Source organism: Sinohyriopsis cumingii, chromosome 15 (assembly GCF_028554795.1).
Source record: "Sinohyriopsis cumingii isolate HCF-2022 chromosome 15, ASM2855479v2, whole genome shotgun sequence".
NCBI lineage: Eukaryota > Metazoa > Mollusca > Bivalvia > Unionida > Unionidae > Sinohyriopsis > Sinohyriopsis cumingii.
Window position 1 is genome coordinate 34,904,460 of NC_142975.1, and position 20,030 is coordinate 34,924,489.

The window sequence follows — 20,030 nt, forward strand, 5'->3', positions numbered from 1 at the left end:
GGACAATAACAGCGAGAAATATGGTGCAGATTGTAAGAATAGACTTTGGCAAGCGACTTTGTTCTGTCAGTTGATAAGATCTTGACAGAAGAAGTTCAGGGAATTCTCAATTCCAGTAAATTTACTTCCATTCCTGCTGATGGAAGTAGATGCGACTGTATCAGAGCATGAAAGAGTTTACCTCAAAATAAAATGTTACGCCCTTTGAAGAAATAAATCTGTTGTATGTTATTTATTATTTTTTATGTTTTATGCGATTAAAATGCTGACATCTCATGGAGTCTAGGAAAGAGAGTGACATTTCGGGACATGTGATAATGTAGGTGGGACAAATGAATTTTTTGAAACCACTTGTAATGGAGACAAATTTGATCAGCCCTGCATATATATATATATACATGTATGTATATATATATATATATATATATATATATATGTATGTATGTATGTATGTATGTATGTATGTATGTATGTATGTATGTATGTATGTATGTATGTATGTATGTATGTATGTATGTATGTATGTATGTATGTATGTATGTATGTATGTATGTATCAGGTTAGAGAATTGCAATTTGTTCCTAGCAGGAATCAAGTATATATGTCGTTAAGGATATGGTTGACATCACAGCAAATTAACATTAGAATGATACAAATAAGTAATATGATTGACACTTGCTGATTTGTCTTTGTACTCATCATTGAGACTTCTGATAGAAAAATACATAGTTTAATGGTTGAATCAAACCAACCATACCAGTACATACCTATATTGAATACAGGAAAAATGGTAGTTGGTATACTTGGTTATTATTATAGAATGTTGTGGTAAAAATTGTGAAAAAGTCATCGTTTTAAAAAACTATAAAAAACAAATTAATATGGGTACATCAAGTGTCCAGTATAATGAATATTGTGTACAAGTATTAGGGGGGCCCCGAGTGGCCGAGTGGTCTAAAGCGCTCACCGTTCCGGATCACTGCCATCTCACCTCTGTCTGCGTATGTTCGAGTCCAAGGCTCGGCTAGCGTGGGAGAGCCTGCCAGTAGCTTCTCGTGGGTCGGTGGTTCTTTCCTGGGTTTTCCAGGGTTCTTCCTCCACCAGTTATGCTGGCCGCCATATATGGCCTATCTTGTGCTGAAAATGGCGTTAAACCCCAGAACAACAACAACAACAACAAGTATTAGGATGCATATGTGTGATTTTTGTCAGTTTATTGAAGACAAAGCAAGTGCTCAGCATGGTTACTGATTTAGTCCCTCCACCCCAAAGAAAAACTTAACACCATTGTTTGATCTCAAAATATTTAGACATTTGTTCTTAGCTAAATTTGACACACCTTTGAAGCATATTACAAGTAAATAAATTTAAGTTTTAAAGTGCATTGATGCAAATGAGTTTAAAAAGCAAGGTTGAATAAAAAAATTCTGAAGTTGAAATTCCTCTACTATACTTAATTTGTCACAGGGTACTTGTTGAATGTTTTAATCAGTCAGTTGAACAAATAAGGTAAAGCATAACTTTTATAATTATATAAGATGTCTGTATGTCAAGTCTTGCATTATCATATTGACATACTTTTCAACTAGTGAAGTATCTTTTTTGTTATTGGAGTTCAGATTTAAACATTTTATTATTCATCTAATATGGATATGACTTCTTCTTTGTATGATGTTCTTTTATAAGTGTGATTAACATGTTTACACAGTCAACAAAATCAAGATAGATGTTTGCAGCATAGAGAAAATTAAAGAAATTTCAGGCTATAAAAGAATTGGGAGACTTTATGTAACTGTCGTTTGTAGGATTTTGCTGTTGAATTTGTTGCATGAGCTGATAGCTATCTCAGTAGTTTTTGGTCAAGAGTTTTCATTTTGAAGACTATATGAATATATATTTTTTTGTTATAGGTCCCCAACAGATGCAAGCACCACACACACAGAAGAATGTCCCCAAGACACTGAGAAGCTGGAATTAGCTGCCCAGCCAGGGGAGACAACTGAACCAGAGATAAACCCTACAGAATACACAGAGGAAGAAAAATAAAATATTGTTCTAGTTTTTCTAAGCTTGTGACATTTAGTTGTAGTTTCCATTTGTTCTGTAGTCATATCAGGTCAAATGTTTTTTTAAAGTTTATAAGGTACCTATATTGGTTATTGTCACAATGTTTCTTGACCAGTTCTCTTGATTGTAAAAGTTTACAAAGTTCATATTGAATTAACTATTTCTCAGCAGTGCATTTGAGATTATATACCAAACTAGTTAGATTTCATATACAGTCCTAGCTTTCAGTTTTCCCTACAGAATCATCAAGATCTGTATTAAAAGAAGAAAAAAAATACAAAAAAAACATGGAACTTTGTAGAAGCTGTCTTTAGGATAAAAACATAAACTTACTTCCATTATGAAAATCAAATTGTTTTACTTTTAATTAATCGGCATTATTTTGGTGAACTAAAAATCATTTGTCAAATTACAGTAGTGTGTTTGGGGTATACTCAGACCATAATGCATCTGTCAAATTACAATAGTGTGTTTGGGGTATGCTCAGACCATAATAATCTGTCAAATTACAATAGTGTGTTTGGGATATACTCAGACCATAAATGCATCTGTCAAATTACAATAGTGTGTTTGGGGTATACTCAGACCATAATGCATCTGAGTGGAGTTCTATGAGTTTGAGTCAGAAAAAGTTTTCTTTTATCCTTACCCAAGATGCATTCCTTCATTTTATTTGGCTACATGTGTTGCTTATGGCAACAATATGTGATGAAGAATTTAGAAAAATGAAAGAAACATTTTAAGACTGATTATTATTATGATTATTATTAATATTATTATTACACTTACAGGACTTAACAAATTTTCAATTTTTTTGGTACTAAACAGAAAAGTAAGAATGGAAAGGAAAACATTTATCAATTGGAAAGCAGAACAGCTTTCAGATAGAGCTGATGCAGAATGTTTGATGAACTTAATTGACAGGGTTTAGAAAGTCCCCAAATTACATGTTGCCTGTTCTCACAGAGAGTAATAGTTAATGTATTGTTGTAATTATTACCATTGTTAGGGGTTTTTTTTGTTGATTTTTAAAACAAAAGTTATACAATGCTCATAGCACCAGTTTGTTGGCAATACACCATCTGTTCTTGCTAATGAATCGGGTCCGACAGCCAAAACAGTATAGACCCTGATTTGCCATTGCATAATGTGCCAGCAGATCAGGGTCTGTGTTGTTTTTGTTCTACTGATTATTCCTAACAAATTACATAGACTCAGAAATGCCAGCACTTTATGCATTGGGAGATATTTCTCTGTGTGTTGTGTAGTTGGACCCACTTACAGATGAGTACATGTGGTTATGTGTTTTTCAGAAAGTCATTACGAGACATAAATGCCACTTTAGTATCTTGGGTACCCTGTTGGGGGACATTTTATCTTCTTTCAGTATCTTGGGTAACTTGTTGTGGGGGCGTACATTTTGTGTACTTCAGTCCCCTTTCTTGAAGAAGATATTAGGATTTATTACTTTTTAGGGGACAGTGCATGTGTTGGTTGAGATAATATCCCTTGGGGTTACTCAAGTTGCAGCAGTCCCAATTTGCAGCTCTTACACTGTCCTCTGTGTTGATATTGTTAAAGTTTGTGTTAAATTTTTTAGTCTATTGCAAGGGGATAAAACTTGGGTGGTAAGTGCCACACATTTCTGTAGAATCCTTGTGTTTTATGTTATTAGTTATCTGGCCATAACTATGATTTTGTTTAAGAAATTGCACTGGGTTTATTGCACATCTGGTTAATCAAAACATCATTCACTGATATTGGAAACTGGAATTCCATTATTGGCAATATAAATGCACAATTCTTGTTTATTGCATGTTGTTTAGATACAGTATTTCTTCATGGTTAACATAATCAATGGTCTGAGAGATCTTGTACCTGAAGATCGAGGGCTACTAACGAACATTGAATTATGTTAGCCCCATGGGCTTTTTTATGATATGTTGACTTTTTAGCTTTTTGTCACACATGAATAATATTTCACAAGTGATAATAATTATTGATGACTCAAGAGTACAAGAATGAAGTGGAGATAGCATCAAGCAGTTTCATACAGAAGGCCTGCCTGGGCTACTGAATTTAAATGTGGCTACCTGTTTCTTTTCCTGGTAGTCAAGTGGGTTAATAGATATTTCTGAAAATTTATCAGACTCCCTATATGCTTAACTAGGAATAGCAGCCATAATTTGACATGGCGTAATGTATATTGTCTTTATTAGGGAGATGGCCAATCACATTACATCTATTTCATATCTGTGTAACCATGGCTCTGATTGGATGCTTGCAAAAATGTGTCCTCACAATGTTTAGTCAGCTTTTAATATAATTTAAAAACCAAACAATATATGAAGAGCATTTGACTTTGAATATAATTTCAAAGGAAATGTAGAAACCGCTATATGAAAAGCAAACTAAAGTGAGGAAAAAAATCTTCTACATCAGTTAAACAGACATTTGACAACAGTCTGCTTTGAAATAAGTAATTCCTCTTTCATGAGAAGAGTAGCCAAGGGGACTAAATCTGTGTAAAATATATTTTCCTAGAATTCCTTATGAAAACACAGTTATCTCGTAAAAGCCATGATAATAGTTGCAATCTATTAGTGTTAACTAGATATGAATAGTCTATAATGTGTAGGCTGATCATGGTTTTTGCTATTTGTTCTTTGCATGACTGCAAGCCAATAGTGTAGACTCTTTATCTACAGATGCATTATGCAGTGACATATCTGCAGAGTCTTGGCTGTTTGCAGTGCATGACATAAGTAAATACATGTACATGGGCAGATACAGGAATAATTCCAGTGTTTAAAAATTGTGAAATGTTGAAGTATTTAAATCCTGTTTTTTTTTAATTATATTTTTACACGGCAAATGGAGGCTTGGGGTGGCTAAGTGGTTTAAAGCACTCACCTTTGCTAATCACTGCCATCTCACCTCCTTCCATGTGGTTTGGATCTCAGGCTCAGCCAGTGTGGGTGAATGAGAAAGCCTGCCAGAGTTGTTAAAATATTAACTAGATTTCTACATGTTGATTCTTTGCCCGAAATAAACAAAGAAAATTTGAATGTTGGTGAGTGAATTTTTCTCAGTATTACACAGTTATTGAGACCACATCATTGGTTTTCACCTGGGTGATTTACAGCAGGTTGTAAATCATTAAAGATTTCCTTAGGTTTCATATATTTATTATTGACTGTATCATTTTCTCCCACATCACAGTTATTGTAGTTAATAAAACTATATATAAAATTGTTTCATTATTTAATACAGGCATGTGCAATCTGTAGCCTGTGGGCCAGATCTGTTCATGCAACCAGATCAAAAATTTGCTTATTTACATTAATATGACATGGCTTTAAAAATCATTTATCTGGAATGCATCCTGGAGTAGCTTGCATATGCCTGATTTAATGAGAGACAAACGTTGCAACTTAATTCTTTTATGTTCTATCTCTTATATTGCTATGGTGCATTTAGGTTGCAAATGATGACACATATAATGATCATATCATTTCAAGTGAAAGTGGTGTAGTTTAATGTAAAGCATTTTCTATGTTTTCAAATTTTCACTAAATGTACGTTGTGATGATTCCCAATGTTAACTTTATTTTGCTGTGATTTCTCCAATTTTCAGTGTTGCATATTATTATCTTTAGAAAAAGTATCATTTACATGAAGTAATATTGTAATTTGGTTGACAGAATTTTCATGTAGTTACCACAGCTCATCAGTATATAGGAAGTTGCAGTAATCTCCCTCTTTTTAACATGAAGAAGCCAAAAGTTTTGTTATGAAGTAACATTTTACAGAAAACAATTGACCCAATCTGCAGAAATTACAGAATTGAATTTATTGGTCCTGATAGATGTGTGTGTGTGTGTTTGTGTGTGTGTGAGTGTGCACTACATTTTGTAGGATTATGTTAATATGCTTGCTCATTTGTTTATGTCATATATCAAATGAATATACCCCTGTGATGCTGACATTCCCCAAGCCTTCCTATCGATAAACTAAAATTATGTTTCCATATCCCAGTGATTGATTATTGTTATATGTGTTTATATTGTTTTACCCTTCAAATATTTTTGTTGTTGATATTCATGTATTGAATTGTCTTTTAAAAAATAAATGTCTTGTTAGTCATCATATTTACAAATGTTGCTACATTTATTGCATTTTTTTTTGCCCTTTGTAAAAATAACAGCACTTGCAGCTGGCACAACATGTATGAAATAACCACTGACAATTAACTTGAAAGAAGTAAAAATTAAAAAACAGCTTTATAATATTAAAAAAAAATACAGTAGAAGAACCTTTCCGCCAAAAATTATGGTCTCTCAAGACAGGTGGTCTCTCAAGACAGGCAGTCTCACATAACAGTGGTCTTTCAATACAGGTTTTACTGTACTAATACTACTAGTATCATAGACTGTGGTACTGAAATGCTTTTCTTCAGAAGTTTGAAAAGCATCAGCTTGCCTTACAGTGTTTCTTAATCATACAGAATTAAAAAATTCCATTACTAGCAACATGCTTACATGGCACATCTGATGTTCTAGGTTCAGTTCCTACTTTCAGCATGAGCTAGAGCAGGGGTGCACAGCCCGTGACCTGCAGGCTGGATCCAGCCCGTCAATGTGTTCTGTCCGGCCCTTGGGGCAGATTAAAACAACACAGACATCTGACCCATGAACAATAATTATATTCACAAATTAGTGTTTGTGGCCATCGAGTGGTCTTATAAAATGCAATCTGGCCCTTGGCCAAAAAAAGATTGTGAACCCCTGTGCTAGAGAGTAAGTGGTTGCCTAGTCTAGGTCATTGATTTCATGTCTGCAGATTTACTTAAGCACACAGATCATCACACACTAGCATATGAGCATGTTTGGATTACGCTGAAAGAGTAGTTCATATATAATTAGATTTTTCAGGTTTAATATAATCTGTCTGCATCAGCAAATTTAGCAGAAAGAAAAAACAACACACAGAGCAGATAGAGTTATCCAGATTTTTTTCCCTGGGCTAGAGAGATCAATCTTGGCCAGGGTTAGTTAAGTTGACATGTTGCCTTTGCAATTTGAAGTCATCGATGCACATATTATAGCAAGTGAATGTACAGACTTTTCATGGTTTTCACTGGTGTTTAAGAAATAGAATTTTCTCCTTGTTTTTTTGGTAAGAGAGAGAAATGTAACCTAGTAAGATTTGTAATGGATTCTTAGTTACATGCGGCTTTACTGGGATGTATAGAATGATGTTAATGCTTAGAACCCACCCTACTGGGATGTATAGAATGATGTTAATGCATGTTAATGCTTAGAACCCACCCTGAACTTAAGGTGAAGTGTGTATGCAGCTGAAGACCATAATAACATTCCTTTGCACCCCAGTAAGTTATCATATAATAAGCTTATTACCTTGTGAACCTTGCATAAATTTATTTGCTGAATATATTAGCTGCCATTGTTGTCTATACCAATCATTAGTTACTATCGGCAATTACATCCCATATACCAAAACAAGCAAATAGTATTATATAGATGTGTTTGGATCATAAATGAGATATTTGCATTGCAACTTTCCTGACAGAAGCTTTTCATTTTTTTTAACCCAGCAATGTATTTTTGCCAGTCATGATGTAAATTACCTACACCCTGCTTAAAAGTCCCATGATTTGGTTGTGACCTTGTTGGAGTTCTTACACTCTACTTGAAACATTTGAAATAGAAGTACGGTATTGGATATTGGATCTTAATAATTGATCAGATCATATTACAAGAATTTAGTTAATGCGGTAATAAATTGATCCTGGGAAGATTTGGTTTATCTTGGATATTTTAGGATGTTAAAGAGGTTTGCCAGTATCAAATCTTTGTCATTATCCAGACATATTAGTCAACCTTGGGAACATAAATCAGAAACTCTGTTTTGTATTAGACAAATTACTTTCAGTGGACTATCAGAATTCGTCATTAGCATATATTATGAATATTATGACAAAATTTGAGACAGAACAGAAATTTCCAGTGATCCAGATTATGAAAAGTTTTAATTAGCACAAAGACTTTTGTATCTCTTTGTTGATATAATTTTGTTTAACTCATGTAGCAAGCTAGTTAAAGTAGTGAATACAAAGATAACTGATCTACTTAATTCAGAAACAGACATTAATGTCATGGATTTCTTGCTTCGTTAGAGTATAGCCACCTTGTTGGAGTTCTTACACTCTACATGAAATATTTGAAATAGAAGTACGGTATTGGATATTGTATCTTAATAATTGACCAAATCAGACTCCAAGAATTTAGTTATTGGGGCAATAAATTGATCTTATTCCATCGAGTTGGAATCCACATGGTTTTCTTAAAGCGAATTCATTGTGATTGAAAATAATTAAATCTGTTTGTAACAAATGTAAAAATAACCTGTCCAGAATAAGCTAAATAGGAATTGATTTTATCCAGCTTTCATGTTAGTATCTGATGAAATCCACTGTAGATTTTTTGTAAATAAGTGTTTTTATTCAGTGATTGTTAATCCTAAAGTTTACTTGCACATTATTATGTCTAGAGCATTTTTGACAAATTTAGTCATCAGTCTCCAGGACTTTAGCACAAGAGACAAATCTCCAGAATAATTTGTAGTGATGTAAGTAATAATAAGTGAAATAATATCTTTTAACAAGCGTGGTAATTTGTGGACACCTTAAGTACGGAATGGATGGGTTCAGTATCAGAAACATCATTGACTGACTTATGTCTTGTCTTTCTGTATATTGTAATGTGTATTAAAGTATTTTGTAATTACTATTGAAGACCATTGGTGGCAGTAACTTTGGATAAATCTCCAGTATTTGTTTGTTCAATATTCAGCATTTTCAAACTGGATTTTGCTTCTGAATTTATGTTATGCTCATACTTAGAAGTTGGATCAGAATTCATGTTGCTCAGTAATGTTAAAATGGTTTCTCCCTCTTTGATAAAAAACGTACTTTTTGTAGCAAATGTTCTGCATACCAGCCAGAACTGTTAATTATTTTACTGGTCTGGTTTGCATCCAGTTAAGAGTTTCTCTACAAATTTATCATTGTATTTGATATTGCGGGAGGAGAGAAGTTAATTTCTTTCATCAAATTCATACGAAAATATTGCTTTTTGTACACGTACCATAAGCCAGAGATATTATGTCAAGTTGATCAGCTGCCAGAAGATATCTGTCTGGCCTTCTGTGTTCAGTTTTGTTTCTGCACAATAACTCAAGCTGTTCCCTCTATAGTGACCATTGGTTTTGGCTGGATTGCACATGCAGTAATACAGAACCTAATTAGTTTGGGTTCAAAGGTCAGGGTCACTGGTTAAAAGAACAAAAATGGTTTCTTCATAATAACTTGAGTTCAGATCCATCAACAGTTTCAAACTTGATGAATGGTTTGCACTTGGGGTAAGAAAGAATTTTATCGATTTCAGGATCAAACACTAATACTAAATATGTCAAGGTCACTAACTGAAAGAAGGAAAATGGTTTCCACACAGTAACTCTTATTTGTCACATATGGTTAATAAATGTATGATTTGCATTTTTGTTAAGAACATATTGATCCTAGGATTGAATGCCAAGGTCACTGTGATTGAAAGAATAAGGTAGGTTTCTGTACAGTAGATTGCGTTCTCCAGCATCTAAAATTTCCAGTTTTGTGGCTGTCGTGCACATCAGTTAAGTAAAAAGCCTATGGATTTTAGAGCCACAGGTCATGGACAAGAACACTAGTTCTGCATTATATACTAGGACCATATTTTTTTAATTCCTTGCACTAGAGTAAAGGAAGAAGCCTGTCAATTTTGGGTTCATAAGGTTAAATGAAAGGTCACCTACTGAAAGAAAGTTGCTATCTGCATGAAAATGTCAGTTTTCAATCATGTATTCCCAAACCAAAGTTGTAAGCTTATTTGTAAGGTTGCAGCAAGCATATTGCAAGCTTGTTATGTAAGCTTCTGGCAAGCTTAGATTTGAAACTGCAGCAAGCTTGCCCAATTGCAAGCTTCCCTGTTACTAGCTTGCACAAGCTAGTTATAGGGCAAGCTTGAAATTGGCAAGCTTGCATGAGCTCAGAATTGAAACTGCAAGCTTACCAATTAGAAGCTTGTGCAAGCTTACCAATTACAAGCTTGCAAACAAAGCTGACCTAGCTAGCTGCATCAGAACATCTGATATGGCATCGATTAAATTATTATATACTTGGTCACATACCTCCATTTTTCTAGCTCTTGATGTGTGAAAAGTATTTATATCAAATATTAAAATGAAAATGTTAATATATGTTGAACATTAACTAGCATGAGATCTTACTGTCCCAATGAAAGAAAATAATGAAGTCATCAAATCATTTAATAATATTTAATCAGATAAAAATAGGAGCATATGAATTGGATCTGTGTGAGGAAACTCTTTATACTTTTGTTCTGTATGGCTTTGGAAATGTTCTTCTAATTTACTTCCATGTAGAAATCCATTTGGGGGAGGATCGTGTGAAATGGTTAGGTTCCCTCTCTCATCTGTCAAGTGATAAAAGATTAGGTGAAAACAAAAATGTTTGCCATTTGAATTACTCTAAACCATCTCTTCTAAACAAAATCCTCAGAGTAAAATTCTGCATCCTCCTCTGTTTCTGGTGTGATTCAGGTATCATCCACTGTAATGGATTACAGCAACATATACCATGTAACCAGGAAAATAAAAACGAGTGTTTACCTCTTTGGCATTTTTAGTTCAACGTTTCAAATTCACTTATCAAGTTGAAAAAATATCATTGTTATTCAAGATCATCCTTTTATGAGCTCTAAATTTTTGTTTTACTATCCATTTTGAAAGGGCTATGACACAAACCAAAAATATCTGATGAAACTGATCAGGTACCGTAAGACATTTTCAAATAAAATAACTACCAGCTTTGAGAATGAAAAGAATTAAATGTAACAGTCTCTGAACAATTGTTGAATTTGATATGCAAGAGGAAATAAAGACCCTAAGAATAACAGTAATGAGATGAACAAGCATGCATTTAATTTTATAATCTCATAACCTATTGTCGATAACTGACAGCACTGCATCAATTACTGCAGTTTGGCAAGTTTGGCAATAAATAATAATGATCTGCAAATTTGTCATCTCAATCATTGTGTGAAGCATCATTACAAAGTAATTTTTTTATGTATTTAAATCATAAAAGTGAAACAGAATGCTACCACCAATCTACAGTCCCGAAAACTGGCAAAATACAATACACTCTTGAGTTTACTCACCAACATGATAACTCCGTGACTTCAAATTATCTCTCGGGTTATAGGATCGGTTACTGCACATATATTGGTTCTGTGGGCAATGAAATTTACCGAATTAATGAGCTAAATTCTAATTTTTTAACGCAAGGCTACAATGGTTCTTTTGTGTTCTTGCAACTCAGATATTTTGTATGTTGTTTTAGAATTCGTAAACCAGTCTGCTGACCATAAATGGGGGGAAGTAACCACCTTTAATGTCTCAATACCAATTAAGTCTCTGTCACAGAAAACCACATTTCATCTTGCATGCTTTATTTGATTTCTTTTTAAATAAGCAAAATTCACAAAGCTCAGTTCTTCACAGAATATTGGCAGAATGGGATGCATCTCTCTCTCTCTCTCTCAAAGAAAATGAAATTGTATATATTTTTAAATTTTTATTTAGTAAATAACTGAGAATTATTTTTTTTCATCCTGGTAGCAGATTATCATTAAAACAAACATATGAAAATTCTTTCAAAAACTTAATGCCAGAAGTTAATATTACAAGAGTTACTGAATATATATTTTATGGTGCATACATTGTTGATATATAGCATTTACAAGTACATCAAATATCTTGCTGTATTAAGTTTGTCTGTAAATAACTTAACAATCAGAAATTACTATCAGTTTTACAGGATTTTACTAAATGAAATTCTTTATTCCAATCTTCCATTCCCTGACAAAGTGACTGCACAGCTAATTGAGTGTACAATTACCTTTTTTATGCAAAAAAACTCCGTTGTTTTTCTAACATGTATAATTGTACAAATTTGAAAATGAGAAGAAAAAAAGATATTTGTAGAAAAAGTAATATTTCATAATTTGCCTTGGTCAAGAAATAACTCAGTTTATTTTAAAATATATTAATAATGTTCATAGTTAATTTAAACAAAGAGAAATGTTGAAATAATATATTTTATTTATGCATGAGCTAAGTACATCAAGTTCATAGCACTTTGCAACACTGAAAATGTACATTATTTAACTCATGTGGATTATCAGATGCTAAAAACTATAATACCGTAATGTCTTTTAATTTGACTGTGTAGTTATACTGAGCATGATCTAGTCCTACATATATTTTTCAACATTTCAGGAAGTACTGATCTCATTGAAAACTGCCAACTTTCAACTTTCACGACTGATTATTGGAAGCTTATATCAAGTATTTTTGATTTTGCAAGCTTGTAGACTCAGAAAAATTTTGCAAGCTTAAACTTTTGATTTTGCAAGCTTGCAGCCTTGGAAAAATTCTTTTTGAAAGCTTGAACTTTAAATTTTGCAAGCTTGCAAACTTTGAAAAATTCCTTTTGCAAGTTTGACCAAGCTTGTGTGAGCACTCTTACTAGCTTGCATAACCTCAGCTAGTTTGTTGTAAGCATGCATTTTGGTTTGGGTTTTACCAAGTCTGTGACCTATTGATTTTAGGGTCAAAAGATCAAAGTTCAAGGTTTCTGTGGTTCAAGAAAAAATTGTTTCTGCAAAGTAACTTTTGTTCTAGAATATGTTACATGACCAAACTTTGTTGGTGGATAGGAGTCTACAAGTCCAAGATTGTGGTCATGATATGTCAAATAAGAAAATAACAGTTTCATTGCAATAAGTTTAGTTTAAGACTGCATGCATTGACTATCAAATCACTTCAGTTGTAAAGTTTTGAGTAAAATGAAAAATGAGACTATTAAGTTATTTATTGTAGTTGTGGTTTTGATTACCATGGAAACATGTTATCATCAAATAACTTAACGCAGTTGTACAACATCGAGGGCCATGGAAACATGCTGCTATCAAATAACTTTATGAAGTTGTACAGTTTTGAGTTTTGTGGAAACATATTAAAGGCAGATACTTGTCTTTATAGTTTCCTTAAGTAAGTTGATTAACAATTGCAATTATCGAGAGAATTATACAAACATTATGGTCTTTTATATTCAACATACTGAATCGATTTTGCAACCAAATGCTTACATTTGTATGAATCTAGAAGATTTACTAGCTTGCAGCAATTTTTTTTCTTAAAACTCGGATGAAAGTTTGCAAAATTTAACTCCTGCTATGGTACAGTCAGATTGACTAAGCCATGCTAACAAGGAGTAAAATGTGTAGAAGGACTAGTAATGCAGCTTAGCATGAATAATAGTGCCTTTTACTTTTGAGTTTTACAAGGTCAAAGTTCAAACTTGAAGGTCAAGCTGTCAGGGTGAGCATTTGACATACTGACTAGGGATGTAATTGACGATGAATGATACTCTCTTTTGATGTAAAGTTTACAGGGTCAGAGTTCAGTCTGAAGTGCAAGCTATTGGCTTTTCTGTATCTTTTCTACACTTACACAGATAGTCCACTACACATTGACATTTCTTGCACCTTTCTGCAGTGGGCACATTAACATGTATACACTTGCTTAATAATCTTATACTCTCAAACAAAGCCCACTATGTAACATGCATCAGTGAAAATACCAGTTAATTTTTATGAAGCTTAACGTTATGTGCAGTATTATCTTCAAAGGTGAGCTTGCTTCCGTCATATTGTCTGGTTCTTTTGCAGTAGTGGCTTACTAGTGATGTTTCTGAGCATTTTATGTAGGTGTTATAATGCATTTCTTTAATGAACGAGTTTCTTAAATATATCTCCACAGTTCCTCTCTCCATATTACTCTAATTGTTTCTGATGCTCTACATTAGTCGTTAAAATTGTTAAAGAACATTTATTGCTTGTATTGCAGACATGACATTGTGCAGCTGCATTTGTTGTAAAAATTATAATATAACAGTACCCTTGAACACCATTTGTATATGTGCATGCCATGTGTTGCACTGCATGATGAAGTTCAATTTAGTATTATTTTCCCAGACTGCATAGGATGCATTTCTCAACATTGATCTGTATTGTATTGTTCACTTGCTATAAAGGTTAGCAGTATAACACTGCTCCCCCAATATAACACTGCCCCTCTATAGAACACTGTTCTCTTAATATAACACCACCCCTCATTATAACAGTATCCCTCAGTATAACACTGCCCTCACTATAATGCAGGTATATACATGTGTCATGTTAACTTTGCTTGCATTAGTTCTGTCATTACTATTTCAGTTGAGTTTAGTTCCAGCATGAAAATACCCCAACTATAATGTAGTTATACATTAGTAAGTAATATTTTGTTTAATAATGCAGTGTACATGATAGCACAATATGCATGTAATACAGTACACTTATAATGATCCCATAAACATAGTTATTATGGAGGAGTACTTTACTTCTCTTCCTTGTTAGTTTTAATAATATGAATTAATTTTAAGCAACTCTGATAAATACAGATCCTTCTTTTTCTTCAAAAATTAATAATCAACTTTTAAAAAGTTTTTGTTCATGTTTGCTTTTTACAGTAAAGTGCTGTTCTCTTTGTAATTCACCACATATTCCTTAAGTTTTTTAAATACTTGACCATGTTTTAATGTCTTTTTTTATACCTATTATTCCATTTCTTCATCTGTTTGTATACTGACAGTTAGGATACAGCTTGTACATGTGAGCTTATTCTAAAGCTGGTATTTGTTCCATTCATGTTGAACACATTTATTTAAACATTTCACTTCACAGTACTGTGCAGCTACTTAATTCTTGATTGTCATCAGCTATATTGTGGTAGAATATACCAGAAAAGTAATAAAATATTTCAGTAAAGATTCATTTCGGTATCTGTCTCAGGCGCTAGCAGTATTTACTTTCCTAAGACCCAAAATTCATTTTTTGAGTCAAAGATTCACAGATATGCGCATGAAGTTTTGAACACTGATTTTTTAATAATATAATTTTATTTTTTGTACACCCAGCAGATACTGATTCTTTGTAACTGTTCATTGTTAATTTATTCTCATTACTTTTTTACTTAATGTGTTACATATTTCAGTACTTTTTTACTTAATGTGTTACAGGTTTCAGTACTTTTTGTGAACTTGTGCTGATTAAAATCTTAAAAAACATGTGCATTTTCTTGTCTTTGTTTTTCTTTGCACACATACCATATACACTCCCTGATAAGTTGGATCCAGCTGAAAACTGCACTGACCAAAACCCTGTCACATAATGCAGTGACAGATCAGGGTTTATGTTATATTCTGCAAATGGACTCAATTTACCTGGCTAAGTCGTCTAAAGTGCTCAACTCGACCAATCTCTGCCATTTCACCTCAGAGGAATTATGATTGGGTAAGTGTTCTCAATAAGGTATTACGACAAGGTAAATATTGTCGAAGAAATATATTTGTATTGGTGTTCAAATACCATTTAACATGGAAATCCTTGATGGCAGTTTATGATATCATTGCTATTAATAAATAATTTATTGTTGCTGTAGGCTTATATATATATATATATATATATATATATATATATATATATATATATATATATATATATTGTTATTGATTAATTTTACCACCTGGAGTAACGCTCCCATTATTGTAATTTTGCCTCTGCCTGTGTATGTAGTAATCTCAGGTTTGGGCAATGTGGGTACATGAGAAAGCTCACCAGTAGCTTCCTATGGGTCTGGTTCTTCCTGAGGTTTTGCTGGGTTCTTCCTCCACAGGTTATACTGGCTGCCATGTATAGCTTATCGTGTACTGATAAAGTGGCACTAAGCTCAAACAATAACGGCATCATAGGCTTCTGTATAATACAACAATCAGCTTGGAACTTTATAAAGGGAAAGAGGGAAACATATTCAGATTACAAGGATAGAAAATTAAAATATACCACCTTAGATTCCTTTCATTTTCTTTTCTGCTTAACCTGGGCTGCAAATGAACAGTTGACTTTGCTTACATATTTATGTATGTCTGCTACAAAGATAAAGATCTAAAAATTGAGCTGGTTGAGGGGTTTTGAAAGTATGCTAATTTGATACAGTACTAGTGAACTTTATTCATGTATAAGGCACATACTGATTCTTTTAGCTGCATTGTCACAAGAAAATATTCAGAACAGCTCTTTGCTGTCAAAAATGAATGTAAAAGAGAGGGTTGGTGGTAGTGTTGGTTCAGTATAAAAGCCACCAGTTGTATAAAGAATTAACCTGATTGCTGCAGTCAAAATCTCACAAGCATGCTTTCAACAAAAATCATTAGTTTGTTTTTATTTGTATCTTCACTGTAAAATTATTCTCATTTTTCTGCAATAGGTCATTGTCGGATGAAAATTCACCAGATAAACTGTCCAGTGAGACCTCGGTATTAACAGGCTAGTGTTTGGACTGGTAGGCCTTGTACCCCACTGCTAGATTGCTATAGACTGCCACAGTGACTACAGACAGAGTGATATGATTAAAATTACTAGAGCTACGTTAAAAATCCACACACATTTTCTCTCTCGTTTTTCAATTTTTTTCATCAAGTATTACATATTCAGTAAACCTATCCTGTTAATCACACATGGCAGTTTCATAGTAAGAAAGTAAAATGAGATCATTGATGCATAGAAATAAAGCAACCATACTAAATAAATGAATGAGGAGTATACTATTGGTTGACCAACAATGGACAGATTATATGTCAGTGTTTTCATTTTAATGAAAATATTTTTGTTAAAGTACATTATTGCTGTCATTAGATATGTAATAGGAAAATGATGTCCAAAAATGATCGATTGAAAGTTTTATTTCTGAAGAATTTGTTGGAATATTATTCTAACTGGAAATGATGTACAAATATAAAACTAAAAAGAATCCCTGCGTCAAACGTAATTACTAGTCCTTTGTACAATAACATAATAGTGATACATTTGTTAGAAAATCATTAAAGTTTGTATTGCTATACATCTGCAAGCTTATACTACATCATGAACTTGACAAATTCTTTTATTCGAGCTATTTAATTAAAAGACTTGCATTTTTGTATCAGTTATGTCTGACAGAAGCTAAATTAAATTGTAGGTAATGATTTTACATGTTAATTGTTATATGCATGATTCCTTTATAATACATCTCTTTATTAATACATCTTTTTATTATATTAAGTTAATTAAAGATTATTTTGTGCATGTAATATGCAAAAGAATTTTGGAAGTGTATTGTGCAACAGGGAGTGAAAAGTTTGCCTGAAAGTACACATACACCTTACACACCTGACAACGGCATATAATGATCCTAATCAACGTCCCTCTTTTATGTTCAACATCGATCATGAGTTTGGAACACATGAAAAACATGTACGTCTTTCAAAGCTTAACTTTCTTAAAACTACACACAATCACAAAATTGCAACACTTTTGCCAAACATCATTCTTTTCAGAAACTGAATGATGTCCTTCAGTGTATTCAAGCTTAGGTATTTCAGTGACGATTAAAAATAAATGTAATATTTTTTTCAGAATCAAATTCTACTGTAAAATCTATTTCTGTTCAAGCCTGGAATCGTGGACTATCCAATAAATGAATACCTTATGAATATTGTTTGTGATCTATGAATTGATTGTTATTATACATTCATTTGTATTCTTCCAAGCAGTTGTGTAACTAACATGCACATTTATATTTTTATTATTTCTTTTTTATAATGCATTACAATAAAGTTATGAGTATTATACATATCCTTATAATATATATATATATATATATATATATATATATATATATATATATATATATATATATATATATATATTGCATGTTGCCACCAAAACTGCCATGGTCTTCATTTATTCTGTACATATTATGCGACTTGTCTTCATGTGTGAAATAATGGAACTGTATTTTCAAAGTGCTTTCTCCCTTTTTAGTTATTCTGTTCACACCTATACAGTATACATGAAATTTCTCCTATTACAGATGCTCTTTTTGGATCCGTGAAAGAAGGCGTATCCAAAACGGTATGAATATAAAAGTGAGACCATATTAAACAACCCTTCTGGAATTACAACTTGAGGTATTTGTTGGTCAGCAAACGTTTAAAATTTCGGAACGGTGCGTCCACAATGAAGGACAAAATAAAAGCTACTGCATAGGAAATCACTGTGTGGCCAATGAACATGTAGATCTGGAAAAAAAGAAGAGACATTTAATAACAAATAGTAAATCTTGGACATTTATTTTTGTCCAAATGTAGGTATGTCACAGCTTTATTAAATTTCTCTCTGGCATATAGGCACGTTGACAGCTGCCTTAAAAAGCTATTCGGTGAATAATGCCAGTAGACCGCTGACCACTTTGATTCTAACTGTAAAAGCCACTGAATGAAAAATTCATCCTTCAAATATGCCATCTTTCTACTAATTACCGCGTGATTCTATGTTATTCTTCTAAAATTTCCCATGTATTGCCTATCAAATATTCAGAACATATGCAAAAAGCTATAAGAAAAGGACAGCGCAGAGTTTGCTGTATCCAAGTAACCGGAAGCGAGCCAAATTGACACCTATTCATTTCCTGTGATGTCAAACCGGTGCATATCTGGTGACAGTCATCCACATTTCCACAGGAATGTGCTATTGTTTTCATCTCCTTATTTTTTATATATAGATATATGTGTTAAGACGGATATAAAAACACATATTTACTCACAAGTGAAGAATGTTCTTTTGTTTTTATCTACTAGATTTTTTAAAATAGATATAAGTATTAAGACGGATATTAAAACAAATATTTACTCATAAGTGATTATATATATATATATATATATATATATATATATATATATATATATATATATATATATATATATCCAGACGTTTAGCTTGGCTCATCATACATTATTTACATCGAATAAATAGAGAAAATGCCATCTTATCAATCAACATACTGTAAATGTTGGCCACAGCTAAAGAAAATAAAACATAAAAGCAGGCATAAAATGTGTAAATTAGAATTCACTTTAAAACCCTTAACAGCACGTAATAGAGTGTTTTTCGATGGTAACTGTAATTATAAATTAGCTTTCACACACAAACACACATCGAATAATATACAGCAGGTTGTTAATTTAGTTCATCCATATTTGCAGCACAAGAATACACACATGACCGCCCCCCCCCCCGTGAAGCACACACACACGATAAATATATATATATTTATTTTGTTTTGTAAGTCACTCACTCCTTTACTTGGTTAGTTAGTCCATTTGTTAGTTTGCGACTAATAGGTGATCATAATCTTGTAGACAAGAATATTTCTGCAACTTACCGTTAGTGATTATAAGATAACAGTACATTCAGTTTTGAGTATGGAACTATAAAATTGGCAAGGTTAATAATCTAATTTATGCAGGGATAAATATGTTTTGTGCATATAAACAACGTTTACTGGGACACAAGGAAAGATACTACTTAGAAATTCCGTTGTTTGAATACAGCTAATGTCATAACAGTGCAGAATACGAACCTAGTCAGAAATAGGCTTTTATATATATATATATAGGTTGATTAATATTTTTTACGAATATTAGGTCACCTACATAATATATATATATTGCTGGTAAAGTTACCTTAATTGCTTGGGGACAATACTATAACATTCTGTTACAACAAGATCATCTCTGGTTATGTAAATTAATGAGTTCACACATTGCACCTCGTATCTTAATTATGTAGGTGACCTAATATTCGTAAAAAATATTAATCAACCTATATATATATATA

General features: G+C 32.7%; 2 protein-coding genes across 5 annotated transcripts in view; one reads left to right on the forward strand and one right to left on the reverse strand.

Annotated features, from left to right (window-relative positions):
• Positions 1 to 15,384, forward strand: part of LOC149781586 (calmodulin-binding transcription activator 2-like) — a 164,885-nt gene extending 149,501 nt beyond the window's left edge. For 2 of the 3 annotated variants that reach the window (XM_089935635.1, XM_089935633.1), the window contains one exon: positions 1,911 to 15,384. In XM_089935635.1, coding sequence (XP_089791761.1) covers positions 1,911 to 1,964 — 54 coding nt within the window. In that variant the 3' untranslated portion in view covers positions 1,965 to 15,384. The remainder of the gene's footprint in view (positions 1 to 1,910) is intronic. The other variant, XM_089935636.1, reaches the window with a different exon arrangement.
• Positions 15,385 to 17,038: 1,654 nt separating this feature from the next.
• LOC149781587 (O-acyltransferase like protein-like) overlaps positions 17,039 to 20,030 on the reverse strand; it is a 52,454-nt gene continuing 49,462 nt past the window's right edge. For both annotated transcript variants that reach the window (XM_089935637.1, XM_089935638.1), the window contains one exon: positions 17,039 to 18,433. In XM_089935637.1, the coding sequence (XP_089791763.1) occupies positions 18,311 to 18,433 (123 nt within the window). In that variant the 3' untranslated portion in view covers positions 17,039 to 18,310. The remainder of the gene's footprint in view (positions 18,434 to 20,030) is intronic.